General features: G+C 43.2%; 1 protein-coding gene across 1 annotated transcript in view; it reads left to right on the top strand.

Annotated features, from left to right (window-relative positions):
• gpr161b (G protein-coupled receptor 161b) overlaps nucleotides 1-15,860 on the top strand; it is a 31,367-nt gene extending 15,507 nt beyond the window's left edge. The window contains exons 5-6 of the mRNA XM_084315201.1: nucleotides 2,020-2,145; nucleotides 12,013-15,860. Of these exons, the coding sequence (XP_084171327.1) occupies nucleotides 2,020-2,145; nucleotides 12,013-12,383 (497 nt within the window). The 3' untranslated portion in view covers nucleotides 12,384-15,860. The remainder of the gene's footprint in view (nucleotides 1-2,019; nucleotides 2,146-12,012) is intronic.
• The last annotated feature ends 3,317 nt before the right edge of the window (nucleotides 15,861-19,177 follow it).

Here is a 19,177-nt window from a genome sequence, read left to right as displayed (position 1 = left end):
CGGGGGCGTGGCCATGGTTCATCCGGCTAACTTGAACTTAACCCTGCTCTCGACCAGGCTCAAACTTTTTGATCTGTTGTCATGGTGATTTAGACAATCGCGCGTCGGGGAATGGGAAGGTCCGGCTTAAGTCAGGCTTGACCGAAAGTTATCCGGCTAACTCAGTTATCCAGGTACGGGGAACGGGGCCCAGGTCCAGCTGAGGACAAAGCAGAGGAACAGATTGGACATTGAGCATAAGAGTTGCTTTGTCTACCATCAGCCCAGACTTTGAGACTCTTGTCAGGAGCAAACAACATCCCCAGTTATCCCATTAGTTCCCTGGGATGTTAAGCTAAGAAGTCTGCTAAGAAGGATATATTATTTATTATTTATTATTATTATTATTATTATTATTATTATTATTATTATTATTATTATTATTATTATTATTATTATTATTATTATTATTATTATTATTATTATTATTATTATTATTTTATTTCATTGTGTTTTTAGCCCTAGTTGCACTTTTGTTGCAACCCCAGTTATCCCATTAGTTCCCCCAAACTTAGGTCTGTTATGTTAAGCTAAGAAATCTGCTAAGAAGCATATATTATTTATTATTATTTTATTTCATTGGGTTTTTAGCCCTAGTTGCACTTTTGTTTCACTTTTTTGTGTTTATCACATGTTTTTATCAGTGCATGAAAGATTGTGTATTATAGCAACAAAAAAAAATGTGAAATAAATCATAGTGGTTAAAAAATTTGGGTCGCGACTTAGGCCCCGTTTAGACGGAAACGCTAGCAGGTGAATCCGCAAAAATATTTTTTCGGATGTGCCTTTCGTTTATACGGAAACTGCGTTTTTACGGGGTGAAACCGCAAAAAAGTGAGACTACCTTCCAGGGTGGAATTCCTAGAAACGCAAAAGCTTTGCGCTCTTGTCTAAACTGTTAAAACGTATAAATCTGATAAAACGATGACGAAAGGGTTGTCACGGCTCTGGTCGCGCGTACTGCTTACGTCACAGGTAGCCGGTATGCGCCAGTAGCCGAGACGTAAACAAAGCAAGTATGTCTGACTTATATCAACGGAGATCACCTGAAGGCTACATTGGCAGTACTTTTAACCCTTTCACTGCCACACGACAGAAGGTTAACCCTTTACTATCACACAACCGGCTGTCGTGTGGCAGTGAAAGGGTTAAATACACAAGAATCTGTCCCGCGGCGTGAGTGGGCCCACTGTCTGTGAGTGACTCTGCTTTTGTCCAATCACATTCCCCATCCACAGTCTGCGAATCAGAGGCAGAGTAGGGCGGGTCTTCACAGCACGTCATGTGACATATGCGCCAATCGTGTGACAGCGGGGCGCCGTCGTTACAGCGTCGTCTGCACCGAGAATTCCACCCCAAAACGCTCGTCTAAACGTAAAATTAAAAGTGAAACCGCAAGATGACTTTTGCGGTTTCTGTTCACAAAACGCTCGTCTAAACGGGGCCTCAATGACTAAGGAAAATGTTGGGTCCCGAGGCTAGTTGAGAACCACTGGTCTAGAGACATTGATTTATGATGTGATGTACCGCACGGTAAAGAGGTCAAGAGATACAGTATGTGATGTGTCATCGTTGGTCTAAAGAGGTCAAGAGATACAGTATGTGATGTGTCATCGTTGGTCTAAAGAGGTCAAGAGATACAGTATGTGATGTGTCATCGTTGGTCTAAAGAGGTCAAGAGATACAGTATGTGATGTGTCATCGTTGGTCTAAAGAGGTCAAGAGATACAGTATGTGATGTGTCATCGTTGGTCTAAAGAGGTCAAGAGATACAGTATGTGATGTGTCATCGTTGGTCTAAAGAGGTCAAGAGATACAGTATGTGATGTGTCATCGTTGGTCTAAAGAGGTCAAGAGATACAGTATGTGATGTGTCATCGTTGGTCTAAAGAGGTCAAGAGATACAGTATGTGATGTGTCATCGTTGGTCTAAAGAGGTCAAGAGATACAGTATGTGATGTGTCATCGTTGGTCTTGCAGGTACAGACGTGATGCTGCTGGATAACTTCTCCAGCGACGGCTCCTCCCATCCTCTTTGCCATGGCAACGTGGCCGGGAAGAGGCGGAGCTCTGTCACATTCGAAGACCAGGTGGAGCAATCCAAAGGTACTGAGGGGGGCGGAGTCCAGACACACAGGTTCTCATTGGCAGATTAGACTGAGGGGGGCGGAGTCCAGACACACAGGTTCTCATTGGCAGATTAGACTGAGGGGGGCGGAGTCCAGACACACAGGTTCTCATGGGCAGATTAGACTGAGGGGGGCGGAGTCCAGACACACAGGTTCTCATTGGCAGATTAGATTGAGGGGGGCGGAGTCCAGACACACAGGTTTTCATTGGCAGATTAGACTGAGGGGGGCGGAGTCCAGACACACAGGTTCTCATTGGCAGATTAGATTGAGGGGGGCGGAGTCCAGACACACAGGTTTTCATTGGCAGATTAGACTGAGGGGGGCGGAGTCCAGACACACAGGTTCTCATTGGCAGATTAGATTGAGGGGGGCGGAGTCCAGACACACAGGTTCTCATTGGCAGATTAGATTGAGGGGGTGGAGTCCAGACACACAGGTTCTCATTGGCAGATTAGATTGAGGGGGGCGGAGTCCAGACACACAGGTTTTCATTGGCAGATTAGATTGAGGGGGGCGGAGTCCAGACACAGGTTCTCATTGGCAGATTAGATTGAGGGGGGCGGAGTCCAGACACAGGTTCTCATTGGCAGATTAGATTGAGGGGGGCGGAGTCCAGACACACAGGTTCTCATTGGCAGATTAGATTGAGGGGGGCGGAGTCCAGACACAGGTTCTCATGGGCAGATTAGACTGAGGGGGGCGGAGTCCAGACACAGGTTCTCATTGGCAGATTAGACTGAGTTTCAAGTTCAAGTTTCTTTAATATTTGTCATACAGAAGTACAGAATACTTTTATACAAAATGCTTCTTACTGTTACGCTCCAGAGACTGTGCAAGACAAGATAAGTATGAAATAAAATAACATAGTAAAATTAGAAGTAAAAAAATGAGGTCATGAGGGGGGCGGAGTCCAGACACAGGTTCTCATTGGCAGATTAGACTGAGGGGGGCGGAGTCCAGACACAGGTTCTCATTGGCAGATTAGACTGAGGGGGGCGGAGTCCAGACACAGGTTCTCATTGGCAGATTAGACTGAGGGGGGCGGAGTCCAGACACAGGTTCTCATTGGCTGGTGAGCTGGTGCCGTGTCCATGCAAGAGAAGAAACATTGTTAATATGTTGTAGGGCTGGCAGATTAATCGAGTTTCAATTAAAATGTTGGCCTCCCGCGATCATGCAAACATGATAAACACCCCCCCCCCCCCCCCCCCCAAAGCCCCAACAGTAGTTAGACAGACATGCAGCCTTTAGTCAAGAAGAAATTCAGTCATCGTCATATCTCAAATCAGTGAGTAATCGTGTTTGATAATCGCGATTAGGATTTTTGCCACAATCAAGCAGTCCTAGTCTGTTATATTTGTTTTGGAAATTGTATTTAGTGGCGAGCCTGTCTGATAGTTAAAACACTGAGGGCGGGATCCACAAAGGGTTTGCACGGCTTTTTCCGACGCAAAGCCGGTGCACATCGCTCTGAAACTCAGTTTGCCATCCAGTATCCACAGAGGAAGCGCAACGGGTGAAATGAGGTGGTAACGGCGTTCCGTCAGCATTGCGTCCGGTGCAATTGGCGCGTATTTAAATGAGGTAATATGGACGGAACATGTCCCCTTTCTATGCAAATGAGCCTCGTCAAAAAATGCTCCCTATCCACAAAGCCTGGCGCAAATTGCACTGAGCAGTTAACACTACGCACCTACCGTCTTCACAGATGGTGGTGACTACGTGCAAAGCCCTAAACGCTATGGCCGTGTTCACATCTGAAAGTCCACGGATAGTCCGGACTTTCTGGTGGACCAAATGTGAGAATGATACATTGTTTGATTTTGGTCTGCGTTCACACTGCCCTTTTTTGAGCTAACCTCATTTGTAAACAAAGGACATGCAGTCGCCAAGTCGTTCATCTATTGGACAGATCATTTTCAGGAAAATCCTGCTCGCACACACACACACTCTCTGTGTTTCCCACAGGATTTTCAGAGACTATGGGGGGTGAACCTCCGACCCTCTAGGGGGGTCCGGGGGCGTGCCCCCCCCCCCAAAATAAAGTCGACTAGACTAGTGCTTCCCAATCCTCTCCTCGAAGCACCCCAGCCGTTCAATGTATTTGTTAAATTCCACCACCAGCACACCTGATTCAACTTAACTAGCCCTTTATTAGTTGAATAAAAAATATAGTGGATTACTATTACGACTACTACCACTGCCAATACTACTGATACATCCCTATTGGCAAACTTTATATTTAAAAAAATAGAAAAAATAAAATATTTTGGTTCATTATACAACTGTGGCGGGACTAATAATCTAGGTCATGAGAAACCCTGCTCTCTCACACACTCGCTCTCTCATGCTTGCTCGCACACACACGCTTGCACACTCATTCACACTAGGGATGGGCGTGAGTAATCGATTAATCGATTAGTCATAGCTATGAGAAAAATCGATCTTAAATTATTAATAATTTTTATGATTAAAAAAAAATTATGTGTAATATTAGAACTGTTTGTTGGTTTCCTTAAACATATACGACGTGAATGAACAAAATTAAGTAAAAAAAAATCTAAAATATATATATATTTTTTTTTGAGTTTTTACACGAGTATAGCATGCGATCAATCGATCTGGATTTCTTTAAAAAAAATGCCCATCCCTAATTCACACTCACTTCCAAAAACCCTGCGCTTCCTAGATGAGGTATTATATAAAGTTCGATTGCGTTCACACCAACAGCAAACCGCACCATGCTCCACTTTGAAAGGGACAGAGTCCCAACTTTAATCAACAGTATTATGGCGTTTATACAGTTTGTTTAACAAGTGAACGTCCTCCGAGCTCTCTCTCTCTGCGCTGTCAGGTGCAGACTGCTCCGCGAGCCAACTGCGCTGGAGCAGATCAGGAGCAAACTCCACACATAATGCCTGCGCTGGTATCTCATCCGCGCAATGTCCTTTTGTGGATAGCTCGCAAACACAGAGCAGATACCGCGCGCAAACCCCGCGCAGTTAAAGCCCAACCTCCAGGTTAAACCCTACTGATCAATTATGGGTAGTTTACATCATTGGTATATAATTTCATTATTTATTTTTTTCCATTTGACACCGGAAATGCCACTCTGAAAGAGTTAAAAAGGTCCATGCACGAATAACATGCACGCGCGAATCAAAAAAGCTTATCAAACGCCGACGTCACTACAGGTGCATATTAATGAGCCGAATCTAAAAGCTTATCAGACGCTAGCACGGCCGTGACGTCACTTCAGGAAATGCCTTGCCCGTCCGGGTCATAGTACTAGATCAATGGTGGCCCACTCGGTGCATCACAGTTAGTAGCCTATAGCTCCGCCGTCCCTGCTACAGTCGGGACCACTACACTGACGTTAGCCTATGGTTCTCTCCTCTTTGTGTGCCCCCGTCCTCGCGGGTGTCCTGCGGAGGAGCTTGTGGACGCGACAACAGTTAGTTAGCTCATAGCTATCGTGTACCACTAGCCTTTACGGGCTCGAGCACGGCTACAGGCTGCCACCATTGTCGCCGTTGTCGCGTCCATGGGCCCCCCGGCAGCGTCTACCTTAATGATAAGCAAGCAGTGCAAAAATGCGGAAGCATTCGTCACCGCACGCCACTACGGTAAAGCGCCTTTCTTTTCAGGCCCGCTTTGGGAGCTGTCGCGCGGAAATAGGCTGTCTATTGCCATTCTCTTTGACAAACTCTAACCTTAACCAGCTCCTTAACAGCGCCTAAACTTAACCGTTCTAACCTTAACCAACTCCGAAACAATGCCTAACCTTAACCTTAACCTTAACCATGCCTAACCTTAACCATAGAAATTATATTGCCATTCTCTTTGACAAACTCTAACCTTAACCAGCTCCTTAACAGCGCCTAAACTTAACCGTTCTAACCTTAACCAACTCCGAAACAATGCCTAACCTTAACCTTAACCTTAACCATGCCTAACCTTAACCGGCGAAAGAATACACGTTAAAAAAAAAATATTCGATGGGATTCGAACTCGCCAGCAAACGAGCCATAGGATCCACAGCCATGTAGTCTTGCCAATTGAGCTATTTCTAGATACTGAATAAGGGGCGGTGACTTATATATATTGAGCTCCGCTCGTGTCGAACCAAGGCGGGATCTCATGCGCATGCGCGGGCACCTCGCGCGAGCACGCCGGCGCGCGCACGCACGCACCTGAGCGAGCACGCCGCCGCCGGTGCACGCACGGGCGCTGGGCGGCGGAAAATGAAAGGCGCATTACCGCACGCCACTACGGTAGAATGCTTCCGCATTCTTGCACTGCTTGCTTATCATTAAGGAAAAGGCCCCCCGGCAGGGTACCCGTGGGGACGGGGTGTACAGAGAGGAGAGAACCATTTTGTGTCGGCCGTTCATGCCAGCCAGCGAGCCGGATGTCGGGATATGTTGTTAGCACAATAGCTACCAAGCTAAGCTATGTTAGCTACTAACGTTATAAACACAATATGTGTACAACGACACAATGATTTACATTATTACAAATATGGTAACGTGGTTGTGGCTTTAGAGATGGGTGGCTATAATCACGGAGCAATAGTGTTAGGTGAAACAGATACATTTTCATTCGGCTAGTAGTAGCAAGCATATATCTATGGTAGCAAGGCTCTCTGCCTGCAGTGCCTGCCACTAGCTGTGTGTGACTCTCAGCGCCCCCTGGTGAGCCCCCTGGTGCCCTGCACCTGTTGTGACGAGATCATTTAGATTACACACGCACGTTATGAACCATTGATTAAAATATCCACGTGCGTGGTGATTGTGTTGGGCAGACAAAATGTTTGATAAAAACGCTAAAACTGGGTCAATTTCAATACTTTTTTTCCCTTCTTCATGAAACTCACCGTTGGCCTAGTCCACATTGTTTATTGAACAAAAATACAACGTGAAGGTTGGCCTTTAAGGGTGAAATTTCCACTGCGCAATCAATTCTTAGTGGATCCCGCCCTGATTAACAGACGATGTCTAGATGTATTGTGAGCTCTTGGTCAGCTAGGGTTCAGGTGTTTCCCACCATAGGTGTGGTCTTGAAGACCAGTGGGAACAGGATACCCATGAGATCAATGGTGCATTTTATATACAGTAGTGCTTTTATCATTTTATATACAGTAGTGCTTTTATCATTTTATATACAGTAGTGCTTTTATCATTTTATATACAGTAGTGCTTTTATCCAAAGCACTTTACAATTAGTTCCTCACATTTGACCCATTCACTCACACATTCACACACCGACGGCGGAGGCGACCATGCAAGGAGCCAACCTGCTCATCAGGAGTGTCCTTTTTTTTTTTTTTTTAACAAGTTTTTTTTTTTGACATGGCATACAAACATTTACAGTATAAATCACAGGGCTATTACCGACATAATACTAACAATAATGACAGCCCGGTCATAGATGTAGATTAAAGATTAAAGATATACACAGATTAATTACAATACAATACAACACAACACATAAATGCTCTTGCTCGTTCCTCCCCCCCCCACCGGACCCCCCTTGAATACATCCATTATTCCGCTTGATACCAAGGATTAAAAGTTCATATAATGCTTTATCCTCTCCACCACTTCTAACCAGATTGCTATGCTGGCTTCATTAACACCTAGAATTCGTGCGGTAGATATCTCCAGGTAAATCACATCAAGATAGGTAAGAATCCATACCCTCCGGCACATTTTATCAGGTTGAATCCAGCGTGATGCTATTAGCTTTTTGGCAGCCGTAAGACCGGACAAGATTATCCTTTTTACAAGTACAGAGTGTGATAACTGAGAGACATCATTCAGCAACAATACAGAAGGCATTACAGGTATTGTCATAAACAAAAATTCTGATAATTGCGTGGTTATTTCTTCCCAAAATATCTTAACAGGTGGGCATTCCCAATACATATGCATAAATGTACCACTATCACCGTTTGTACATAAGGAACATCGAGAGTCTTGTTTAAGCCCCATACGGTTCAGTCGAATAGGAGTTAGGTAAATCCTATGAATAAAATTAAGATTAATCTGTTGATGATCCGGGTTACGTGACAATAGCCGAACGTTTGCCCAGACTTCAGCCCAATCAAAATCTACTTCCAAGTCTGGTATATCCTTCCTCCAGACTGAGTCTAGGGGAAGGACTTCATACGAAGACGTAAGTAAGTGACGGTAAAAGTCCGAGACAAAACCTCTCGATGTCTCCCTTTCATAAAATAATTTGTGATATCTGTGGTGCTCAAGTGGTACCTTTAATGGGACTCCATGAGCCTTCAAACATGCTAATAACTGTCTGTAGAAATAATATGTGGAACTGGTGAGGTTAAATTTGTTATGTATATCTTGATAGCTACAGAAACCCCGTTCGTTGAAGATATCTTTCTCAAGGACACTTCAACACACTGCCCAGGAGGGGCGGGAATCTAACCGGGAACCTTCCGATTACCAGACGAGTGCTCTACCTCCTGAGCCACTGTCGCTATTAAACCATAGCTCAAGGAGTACACTTAAATCAATTCACATTTAAATATCAATTCACATTTAAATATCATTGTAGTCCACCTAAATTGGTAGTCTGGTTTATATAAAAAAAACACACATTATTCTCTGTACCTGGAAAAGAGATGTATGTGTGTAATTGTGTATACTCTTGACTACTTACATTTATTGTGAGACTAAAAAAAGAGATGATTCATTATGGCATGTGTCATTTGTTCTAATATACCAGTGGTTCCCAAAGTGGGGGTCGCGACCCCTCTAGCAGCTGCAGGGGGGGTCACGAGATGACTTCCAGAATGTATTGATTTCATAGAATGTGGGAAATAGACAAAACATTTTAAACAATTAAAACACACTGGTAAAAGAAATGCTCTTGAAATGTAAAATAATAGACCTAAAATGCTGATAATAAATCATATCCAGCCTATGGATTTCCTTTGTCCTACATAATGCACGTCATAGCTACGCCCCGTGCGACACCTGTTTGAGCTGCGGGATGAGGCGCGCTTGTTTCTGACGGAGAATGCATCCCAGCTCGCTGCCCACCTCCAATCCCGACTGGATAACAAGGCTGGCATATTTGTCTTGCATATTTGCTAAAATGAATTGACTTAATCTGTCACTACAAGGTGAAAACACAACCATCCTGTCGCTCAATGATCAAAATACAAGCGTTCACGAGGAAACTCGAGCGCTGGAGTAGAAATGGGCGGGATTTATATGTTTCCAGAGCTTGATGAATGGTCTAAAAAGTATTTCCCAGAGGAAATCAAGCGACCGAACCTTAAAGATAGTGGGGCGAATTCACGAAGGGATTGCGCGGCTTTTTCTGACGCTAAACTGCTCTGAAACACAGTTTTCTATTTACAGATGCGGTTGTAATCTGGTGTGAGCCGCAAAGTGCTGCGCGCGGCGTGAACAAATATGGGTGATTTTGCGCAAGCTCCCAAGCGCATGCCCGTATTCCAATCCGCGCAATAATATTCACGGGGTAGGTCTCCTCGTGGGACACAAGTTCCCAATGCATTGTCCCGTGGGATAATGCCCCCCTGCTGCGATATTAATTGAGGGGCGGATTTGCGGTGATGGAGAAATTAATCAGAATCAGAAAGGTCTTTGCTTTGGTCGTTTTCGTTGCGACATTAGCGGACAGATAATACAATAAAGAGATGGAATAAAATAAAATGAAATATGAACTAAGTTCAGCATAATATAATATAACTATGAAATCAAATATAGGCCACGGCTGTACAACTGTAAATAAAGATGTTGAATACAATTAAATGGGATATAAGCTAAATTAAATATAGCACAATAGAATATAGTACAATTGTAACTGAGGGGTACAATTCCCTGACTGTATTGAGAGTATGGTATTATTAAACCACTACTTAGTTATGTACTTTAATTACTGGCCATACAGTACATGAATATATATGGTGAACACCCACACAAGAATACGGCAATGACACATAAAGTTCTATTTAGAGGGATTTATTATTATCAGAGCAAGCAACGTTAAGTTACAGATTGAGAATTATACTTGCGCTTGTAAGGCGAAGAACACACGTAAAGTAGGTCAAGAGCGTAAGTCAATGAGAATAGTAAGATGGGTCTAAACTGACGCCACCTGTAGCATAGCAATTACATAAGGCACACTAGTAGTCAGCTGGAGACACTGGGGGGTTCCCTCCGGTTGTAAGCCGGCAGGGTAGAGGAATGTTCGGGTGCAAAGTCTGGGTCAACGCGGAATAAAGAGGCTCCAGCTACGGGAGCCAGTGCAGTACTCCCTTGGTCCGTAGACAAAGCAACAGCTATAATCCAGTATGCTCGACAGCATGGATGAAAGCTAGCCAGCCTCTGGTCCTAGAGGCGGGCTCGAGGGATGCTCCTCACAGGGGTAGATCCCACACGATAGTGGGGTAGACGGTTCTCTGCTCCAGCAGTCACGGTACCAAAGCAATATAATCCAGCCAGAAAAGGCTCTGCATTCGCCGGTGTAGATTCTCCTGTGCACTATCCGTCACATTAAACTAGGTTGAACTTGACGTTACTTCACCAAACTATGACACTTTACTATCCTATTCGCACATGTTCTAAGTGCTCTATTTAGACGCAAGGTTGCTCACTTCACTTGGTCGTTGACTCGTGGTGAAGGCTTTACTAGTAATGAACGAACTGCTGCTGTTTCCACCTGCGCCGTATTTATACGTAAGGTGAATTATCTAGTGCCAACCTCAGTTCTGTCTCGTATTACTGCGCAAACCTGGACATGTTGAGACATGCCTTGGCGTTGCCTTTGAACTTGTCGTTGGGGTTATGGTCGTTGGCGCCTAGGGGTCCAATAGGAGAGCGAATATTATGGTCTGGTTTGTACCCAGGTAAAGGGATATTCCGTGTATATATACAAAGAATATACAAGGGATATCAAACGATATACAAATATTATACAAGGGATCTCAAGCAATAAATATATATATTCGGTTTAATCTGACCCTTTGTAACAACAATTATAAGTAAAAAATGTCATAGGAATTATAGGACATGACAGACAAATTAAGCAAGCTCTATACATTACGAAGTAAACTAAATACAATACGAAATAAACGGAATACTAATGGTGAAAAATACCGTTGTCTATGCCTCATTTCGGGTTTATTTCTTCCCCTTCCTGATATCTGCCAACAGCGCTGTCGGGTGCAAACTGCTCCGCGAGCCAACTGCGCTGGAGCAAATCAGGAGCAGATACTGCATGCTAAACTCGCTCAGTTAAGGGTGCAATTAGCACCGCGCAATCCATTCTTTGTGAATTCGCCCCAGTGTTTCAGTCCAAGCCGCTGGCTGAGTTCTGGATATCAGTTGAGGGGGAATACGCACAGCTATGGATCTACCAGTACCTACCTATGAGGGGGAATACGCACAGCTATGGATCTACCAGTACCTACCTATGCGAAAAAACATTCTCTGCACTGACTAAATAACTAAATAAGTACAGATAACGTCTGAATGTGGAGGATGATCTCCGAGTCGCTGTCTCCTAAATTAAACCCAGACTGGACTTGTTGTGCTCCAAGCCTAGTGCCCATCCATCTCATTAGGTGAGTTGAACATTAGCCTTCTAAATGAAACGCGCTATATGTATTAATTTTATGGTTGTTTGATTATTGTGTTATTTTTTGTGTAGTTATTGTGTGTGTTAAAAGCCTCCAATGCTTATGTTTGCATGTTTCAAGCACCTCCTATAATAGTGGGGGTCGCGGCCTGAAAACTTTGGGAACCCTTGCAATACAGAAAACCAATAAAACCTCTATTTCCCTCCTCAGCTGAAAGCGCTGTCCAAGTCCACGCAGAGCTCCACAAATCCCTGGACACCTTCGCCTCTTGCCTGGCGAAAGCCATAGAGAACGATGCCAAGCTCACCCTGTTCGGGGAGGCCATGGAGAACGATGCCAATCTCACCCTGTTCGGGGAGGCCATGGAGAATGATGCCAATCTCACCCTGTTTGGGGAGGCCCTGCCCGGGGCACTGTTCGCCAGCAGGGGGGCACCCAGGCCCAGATACCTGGACGGCCAGAGACTCAGGCTGGAGAGCATCGATGAAGGCATCGTCAAAGACGACCGAGGGGAAGAAGGAGAAGAAGAGGGAGTCGTTGGCGTAAACACAGAGTGGATTTCACATACTGGCCAGTGTTGAGGACTGTGTACCTGTGAACTACACACCACTGTGTACCTGTGAACTACACACCACTGTGTACCTGTGAACTACACACCACTGTTATGTGAAAGGTGTCCATTCCAAACGCTCATGGTATGTAGTTTATGAAGTTCGGTTTTTCTGCCCACTAGAAGATGCTGCATTGTCTATACTTAATAGTTGAGGGTTTCTTTTGCCTTGCAAGTCTGGCTTTTGGGGCAAGGCATTACAAAAAAAGGCACATTGTTCATCATTCACTATGTTGGATCGTGTGCACGCCAGGAGAGTGTACAGTATTTGTGTAATCAAATAGGATGCCTTAAACTACTGTGTCTTAAATGGTTCCAAGTTTTTAACAAAATGTTTTGTTTACCCCTATATTTATCAGGTTTCTTTTTTGTATTCCTTCGTTCCACAACTTCCTCATTGTGATGCAGAATCTCTTCTCTTTTTAGTGTTAGTTGGTACATAGTCTTGTTCCTGAATCTGTAGGGACCTCACTCCACCAGGGGCCATGTGCTGTATCTGCCGTTGTACGTCTGATTGCACTTGAATATGCAGCATGTGCTTGCAGAGTACCGAGTCCGTCCCCGAGGGATGGTGTCAGGGGAGAGATGATCCTTAACGTCAGTATTATGGTGCGTTCCATTGATGCGCGACCTCCTACTAGGAGAAATGCAACGGAGCGGCTCTCGAAGTCGGAATTCCAAGTAGGAAACTCAGGGTTGGTCTCTCAACTCCTGACTTCTCCGAGACGCAGTTATCTGATATTCAACATTGTTTTTTTTATCTTTAGTAGACGATTGAAGCTAGATTCTTATCAATATAAGTGGTATAGCCTGATATGGCAGCTAATCTAATCGGTGTCCTCCAGCCAGACAAACGGCAGCTTCTTCCTCAGATAAACTGCATATTTTACACATGCATGGTTTCTTATTGAAGCTGGATACCGGAACACACTTGAGGTCCTTATTCCGATTTTCCAACTGGGAGCTTCCGACCTCCGAATTTCAATGGAATGTGCTTTTACTCCTCATGGTCTTAAGAGCGAGGACTTGATCCTACATAGCAGTGTTGTAGTCGCAACCAATCACCAACCAGGATCGAGGGACTCAAGGACTTTTCCTGAAACAGATATTTGTACATAAAAGTGTACAAAAACTATTACATTAACCACATAACATACACCCAGAAAAGTGGCAATTTTTTTAACTTGAACTTGAGGACTGCATACTTTTTTTCTACTTTTAGTGCTAATGAAATAGAGTAACATAGGGCTGAACTTGAGTTGTACTTGTAGTAGTTGCAATATTCCAAAAAAGAAAAAAATAGGTATTAGCTGGAAGTTTAGCCTGAAGTTTTATGTAGTACAGTTCCAAATTTTATTAAAATCCGTTCAGAAATGAGTCTTCTAGAGCAGGGGTGCCCAACTGTTTTTGAACCAAGATCTACTTTTTTATTTACCACCTAGCCGAGAGCTACCAGCCAAAATTGTATATTGTAAGCCGTCATTTGAGGCTTTATAAAAGCAGCACAATGAACACAAATCTGTCAGTGCCGAGTCCGACCTCATCTTAAATAACAAACAGCATTGCTTGTTGTAGTTAACACTTTGACTGCCTAAAAACGCTTTACAGCGTCATTGCTGGCCATGCTAAAGTTGCCGGGGGACGCTGTACAGCGTCCTTATATCAATATTTCAAAAATCTGGAATCTGATTCATATTCCCCCTCCGCTGGCCTGAGGTCCACCAGCAGGACCCACTGAGCTCTCTGGCGGTTCAGGAGCGCCATCTGGTGGCCGATCGGCGCAACCGCTTAACAGGAAGCGCAGTAGAGGTTTTGCTGGTCGGCCCTATTACTTCCGGGCACTCGGTATATGTTCCGGCATTCTAGCTCGTCACTCTACATAGCGATCGATTGCCAATAACTCGATAAACAACATGATTTGGACGTATATACCATTATACAAGCTGGAGATGGACCGGGTAATAATATATCCCATAATGATAAAATTTCTACTCGACGATGATCGCCCAACGGCGCGCGGAGACTGGGGTGAGTTTCAGCGTGTAACGTTACCATCTTCGATACTAACTGCTTTTATCAACATTTGACCCACATTAGATGATTGGTATAACGCTGCCCACGGAATTATAAACGCCCCCTCGCCCATCCGGTCAACATCAGATGACGTGTAGTAACTTCTAGAAGTACGTCTAGTTGGAATTTTTTATATCGCGCTGATTGCCATCAAACTGTATTTCATCATCAATATAATGCATTTGGGGCTATATATCACGTTCTGGAGAAAGTTGCAGAAAGAGATGAAAACATACTTATACATTAGACCATACTTTACTATGAATATGTGAATGAAAAAGTTTAACGTTGCTACACAATGAACAATACATATAGGACTTTGAATGGGCCCTAATAATGGCAATGTAGCAATAGAATTTAAAAAGTTATAGCCCTGCAAAGAAGGGGACTTTCTCCATAGACAAATAGCGCTGGCAATCTATGGTATATCATTAATTTAACCCAAGGCAACCAAAGTGTTAACAAGGAGAGGCAGAGTTGATTTTGCAAAAAAAAAAAAAAAAAAATCTAATTTTATTAATCAAGATCTACTTGAAATCAGCCTGCGATCTACCTGTCGATCGCGATCGACTGGTTGGGCACCACTGTTCTAGAGAGATCCAGGTAAACCGTGTGCCAAGAAAAAAGCTCTATTTCCCCATCCCCATCAATTAATTCGGAATTGTTTTCACTTCTGGCTTTCGCTCGTCACCTTTCACCTAGATCCCTTATCCGCACACCCCCACGTGGGGTATCATTGGAAAGCTACACTCATTGGCTACTACAACCCTGACCAATCATTTTCACAACCGGCGGATGATTGGCAGAGTTAGAGCGTCGGGAGTCCGGGGTGGTAATCTGACGCTCGCTCGTAAAAGTCGCACGCCTGACATATCGTCATGTAACTCGAGAACCGAGGCACGGATTTTGTCGTGTGAGGTGGCATTCGAACGGCAACAAATACAGCTTTACTTCTGTCATTTATATGTTCGGCGAAAAATGCAGCCCCAGAGTGCCGCGACTTTCATCTGGTCGTGCCCGCCGGCGGGCCGTTGCATGTTAAAATACGGATGTATTTGTCATAGGCCTGTATTTATTATCGGGCCGGTATATTACATGCACTCTCCATGCAGATCATGGTACAGACCTCTGTTGTTTTCCAACACTGAACACAAGTTCTTAATCACTTTATCAAAGCACCAATTAACCAACTTAATGACTGGATACTGTTAGCTAATTCTGGTGCTACAGGTACTATGTCTTACCTCAGAGTTTAATTGTATATTATGTATGCCTTGTGTATGGTACTACTTTATAATAGAAAGCAACACAGAGAGGAATTATACACTTTTGATTTTATCTATAACTTTTCTACTGCTTTGTATTAAAGATTCAGTACAATGAAAATCATCTTCTTCAGTCTCGTGCTTTTCTTTTTTTACAGAAGGTTTGCTCAAGTTTTGTTTTATTTGTCACATAAGGTACAGTACAGTGACATGCCTGGTTCTGTAATGATGAGACCTGAGACTGTGCTTCATACAGTAAGTACAGTACAGTGACATGTCTGGTTCTGTGATGATGAGCCCTGAGACTGTGCTTCATACAGTAAGTACAGTACAGTGCCAATGCATCTCTCACAATATTCACCCTCACTGAACTGAGTCATCTGAAAATGTGCATATCTGTGATGTGAACAAATGTTTTTTATTATTTTTTTGACATGACATAAAACTAGACACACAAGCATTAACAGTAAATATCCACAATAAATCACAGGATTATACATTCCAGTATTTGAATCAATATAAATGTAGTTTACGAGATATATACATAATACTTACAATACAATACATACATATGCTCTTGCTCACTCTTCTCTCCCCCCCCCCCCCCCCCCCCCCCTCAGGACCCCCCTTGGATAATCCATCCATTATTTCGTTTCTAACCAAAGGATTACAATTCATATGCTAACCTTTATTCTCTCCACCACTTCTAACCAGATTGCAATGCTGGCTTCATTGACAACTAAAATTATTGCGGTAGATATCTCTAGATAAATCCCATTGAGATAGGTAAGAACCCATACCTTCAGGCACATTTGATCCGGTTGAATCCAGCGTGATGCTATCAGTTTTTTAGCAGCCGTAAGACCGGACAAAATTAGTCTCTTTAGCTGTATAGAGGCTGCTAACTGAGAAACATCATTCAACAACAATACAGAAGGCAGTACAGGTATGGTCAGAAATAAAAATTCTGATAATTGTGTGGTTACTTCTTCCCAGAATATCTTAACAGGCGGGCATTCCCAGTACATATGTATAAATGTACCGATATCACCCCTTGAACACAAGGAGCATAGAGAGTCTTGTTTAAGCCCCATTCGGTTCAATCTTATAGGAGTCAGGTAAGTCCTATGAATAAAATTAAGATTAATCTGTTGATGATCAGGGTTGCGTGACGCTAGTCGAACGTTTGCCCAGACTTCTTGCCAATCAAAATCTACTTCCAAGTCTGGTATATCCCTCCTCCAGACTGAGTCTAGGGGAAGGATTCCATATGAAGACGTAAGTAAGTGATGATAAAAGTCTGATATGAAGCCTCTCGATGTCTCCCTTTCATAGAAGAATTTGTGATATCTGTGGTGCTCAAGTGGTATCTTTAATGGGACTCCATGAGCCTTCAAAGTTGCTAATAACTGTATATAGAAATAATAAGTGGAGCTGGTGAGGTTAAATTTGTTATAAATTTCATGATAGCTACAGAAACCCCGTTCGTTGAAGATATCTCCCAATGTATGTATGCCTTGCTTTTCCCATTTGGGATATCTGATAGGTCGTTGTGCAATAAGGAGTGCATTGTTATTGAATAGGGGAGAATGGCTATGCCATTTATGTTGGTTAGTAAAAATGTTCTGTGTGTCACGCCATATCCGAATCACATGTGTAATAAGAGGACCAAATTTCAAGTCGCATTGCTTAATTGATAATTTGGTGTATACTATATCCTGCAGTCTATGTGGTGCCACTATGTTTTCTTCTAATGTTCTCCAGGATACAGATGCTTGAGAATCAAACCAGGTGATCAGTGGTCTTAAAGAGAACGCTTTAAAATAGTGGTAGAAGTCTGGAAATGCTAAACCTCCGTCGGCTTTGTTTCTCTGTGCGGTGGATCTTTTTATTCGTGGAGGTTTGTTGTTCCAAATAAATTTATATGCGGTGGAGTGTAATTCTTTCCAGTAACCAGCAGGGGGGGGGGGGGGGGTAATGGTAACATTGAACTAAAGAAGTTGATTCTAGGTAAAACATCCATCTTAACTATTGATACTCGGGCCTGTACTGAGTTTTTAAGTTTTGACCACCTGTCAAAGTCATTTGTGATCCCATCTTGGACTCTTGTATAATTATACTTCACGTTTGGCATATAGTAGGGAATATTTCAACTCCAAGACATCTAAAGTGTTCTACCATTGGTATATTTTCTGGAAGGAAGGTAGCCTTCGCAGAGACATTAAGTGGGAGGAAGGCCGACTTTGGCCAGTTTATCCTAAATCCCGATAGATTGCCAAAATCATCAATCAGCTTGAGAAGATGAGGCAGTGAGGTGGTAGGGTTTTGCATGAACAATATTACGTCGTCCGCATATAAACTAATATGATGCTGTGTGCCCTTAATTGAGATTGGCTCTATGGATTGGGATTGTCTTATATATTGTGCTAAAGGCTCTAAGGATAGAGCAAATAGTCCGGGACTAAGAGGGCAACCCTGTCTGGATGAGCGCGACACAGGAAAGAGTGAGGAGGTGAATTTACCTGTTATAATCATGGCCTATCAAGCCTATCTGTGATGTCAGAGATTTCTCAGCTGCATAATAATGTGGCAGTTGGTGTGGCAGTTGCCACCAGGCCACACAGTGGTTGGATCCCAGCCTCAAAACGGCTTAAGATCTTGAGTTAGAAAAATGCTGTTTTTGAGGACTTGATTAGAAATACAAAACAATGCATTTAAAAAAAAACAGAGGTGTTCCATAGACTCACAGGAATTGTGTAAAAGTGCCCAAATAGTGAAAGAAATAGTAAAATAGTTCCCCTTTAAATAAACTGTTTCAGAAATATAGCTTTAGAAAGAAAATTGGTTTTGTGGCACAACTTGCCCCCAGTGCGGGGTAAGTTGTGACATTAGAGAGAATACACTGGGGTAAATTGTGCCATTGATAATTTTACATAAAACAGATCATTTTAATCTCAAAAGCGGTAAAAGCATCCTGCAGATCTTCATCTCCTTTCCAACCTGACGTATAGTCTTCCCCTGTTGCACCTCTTTCACTGCTCTTTCCAACTTCTCAAGAGGAGTTGAAACCCTGTCTGTCTTCCGTTTGTATATCTGCGTGGCATGATGGATTTTGGTCTAAAATTAAGAATATCACATAGTTTTAGTGATCAAATGTAAGAGAATACAATGTACAATAACAATAAAGTCATATATATAGTTAATAATTATAAGTTGGGGCAACTTAACAAACAGAACACCTGGCACAACTTAACCCAGGCCTTTTGGCACAAATCACCCCAAGCCTACCATTTTGAAGAAAATGCATCCCCCAGCTGTTTTGAGCTAGCATCATGCTAAATGTATACTCATGGTGTAGCTTACTAAAGCACTAAAACATGTGTGAACTGTTAACTACTGCACCTCCTCATCCATCATGCTCAACATA

Source organism: Notolepis coatsorum (genome assembly GCF_963971535.1).
Source record: "Notolepis coatsorum genome assembly, chromosome: 5".
In the NCBI taxonomy this organism is placed as follows: domain Eukaryota; kingdom Metazoa; phylum Chordata; class Actinopteri; order Aulopiformes; family Paralepididae; genus Notolepis; species Notolepis coatsorum.
This window is presented reverse-complemented; position numbering and strand designations above follow the sequence as displayed.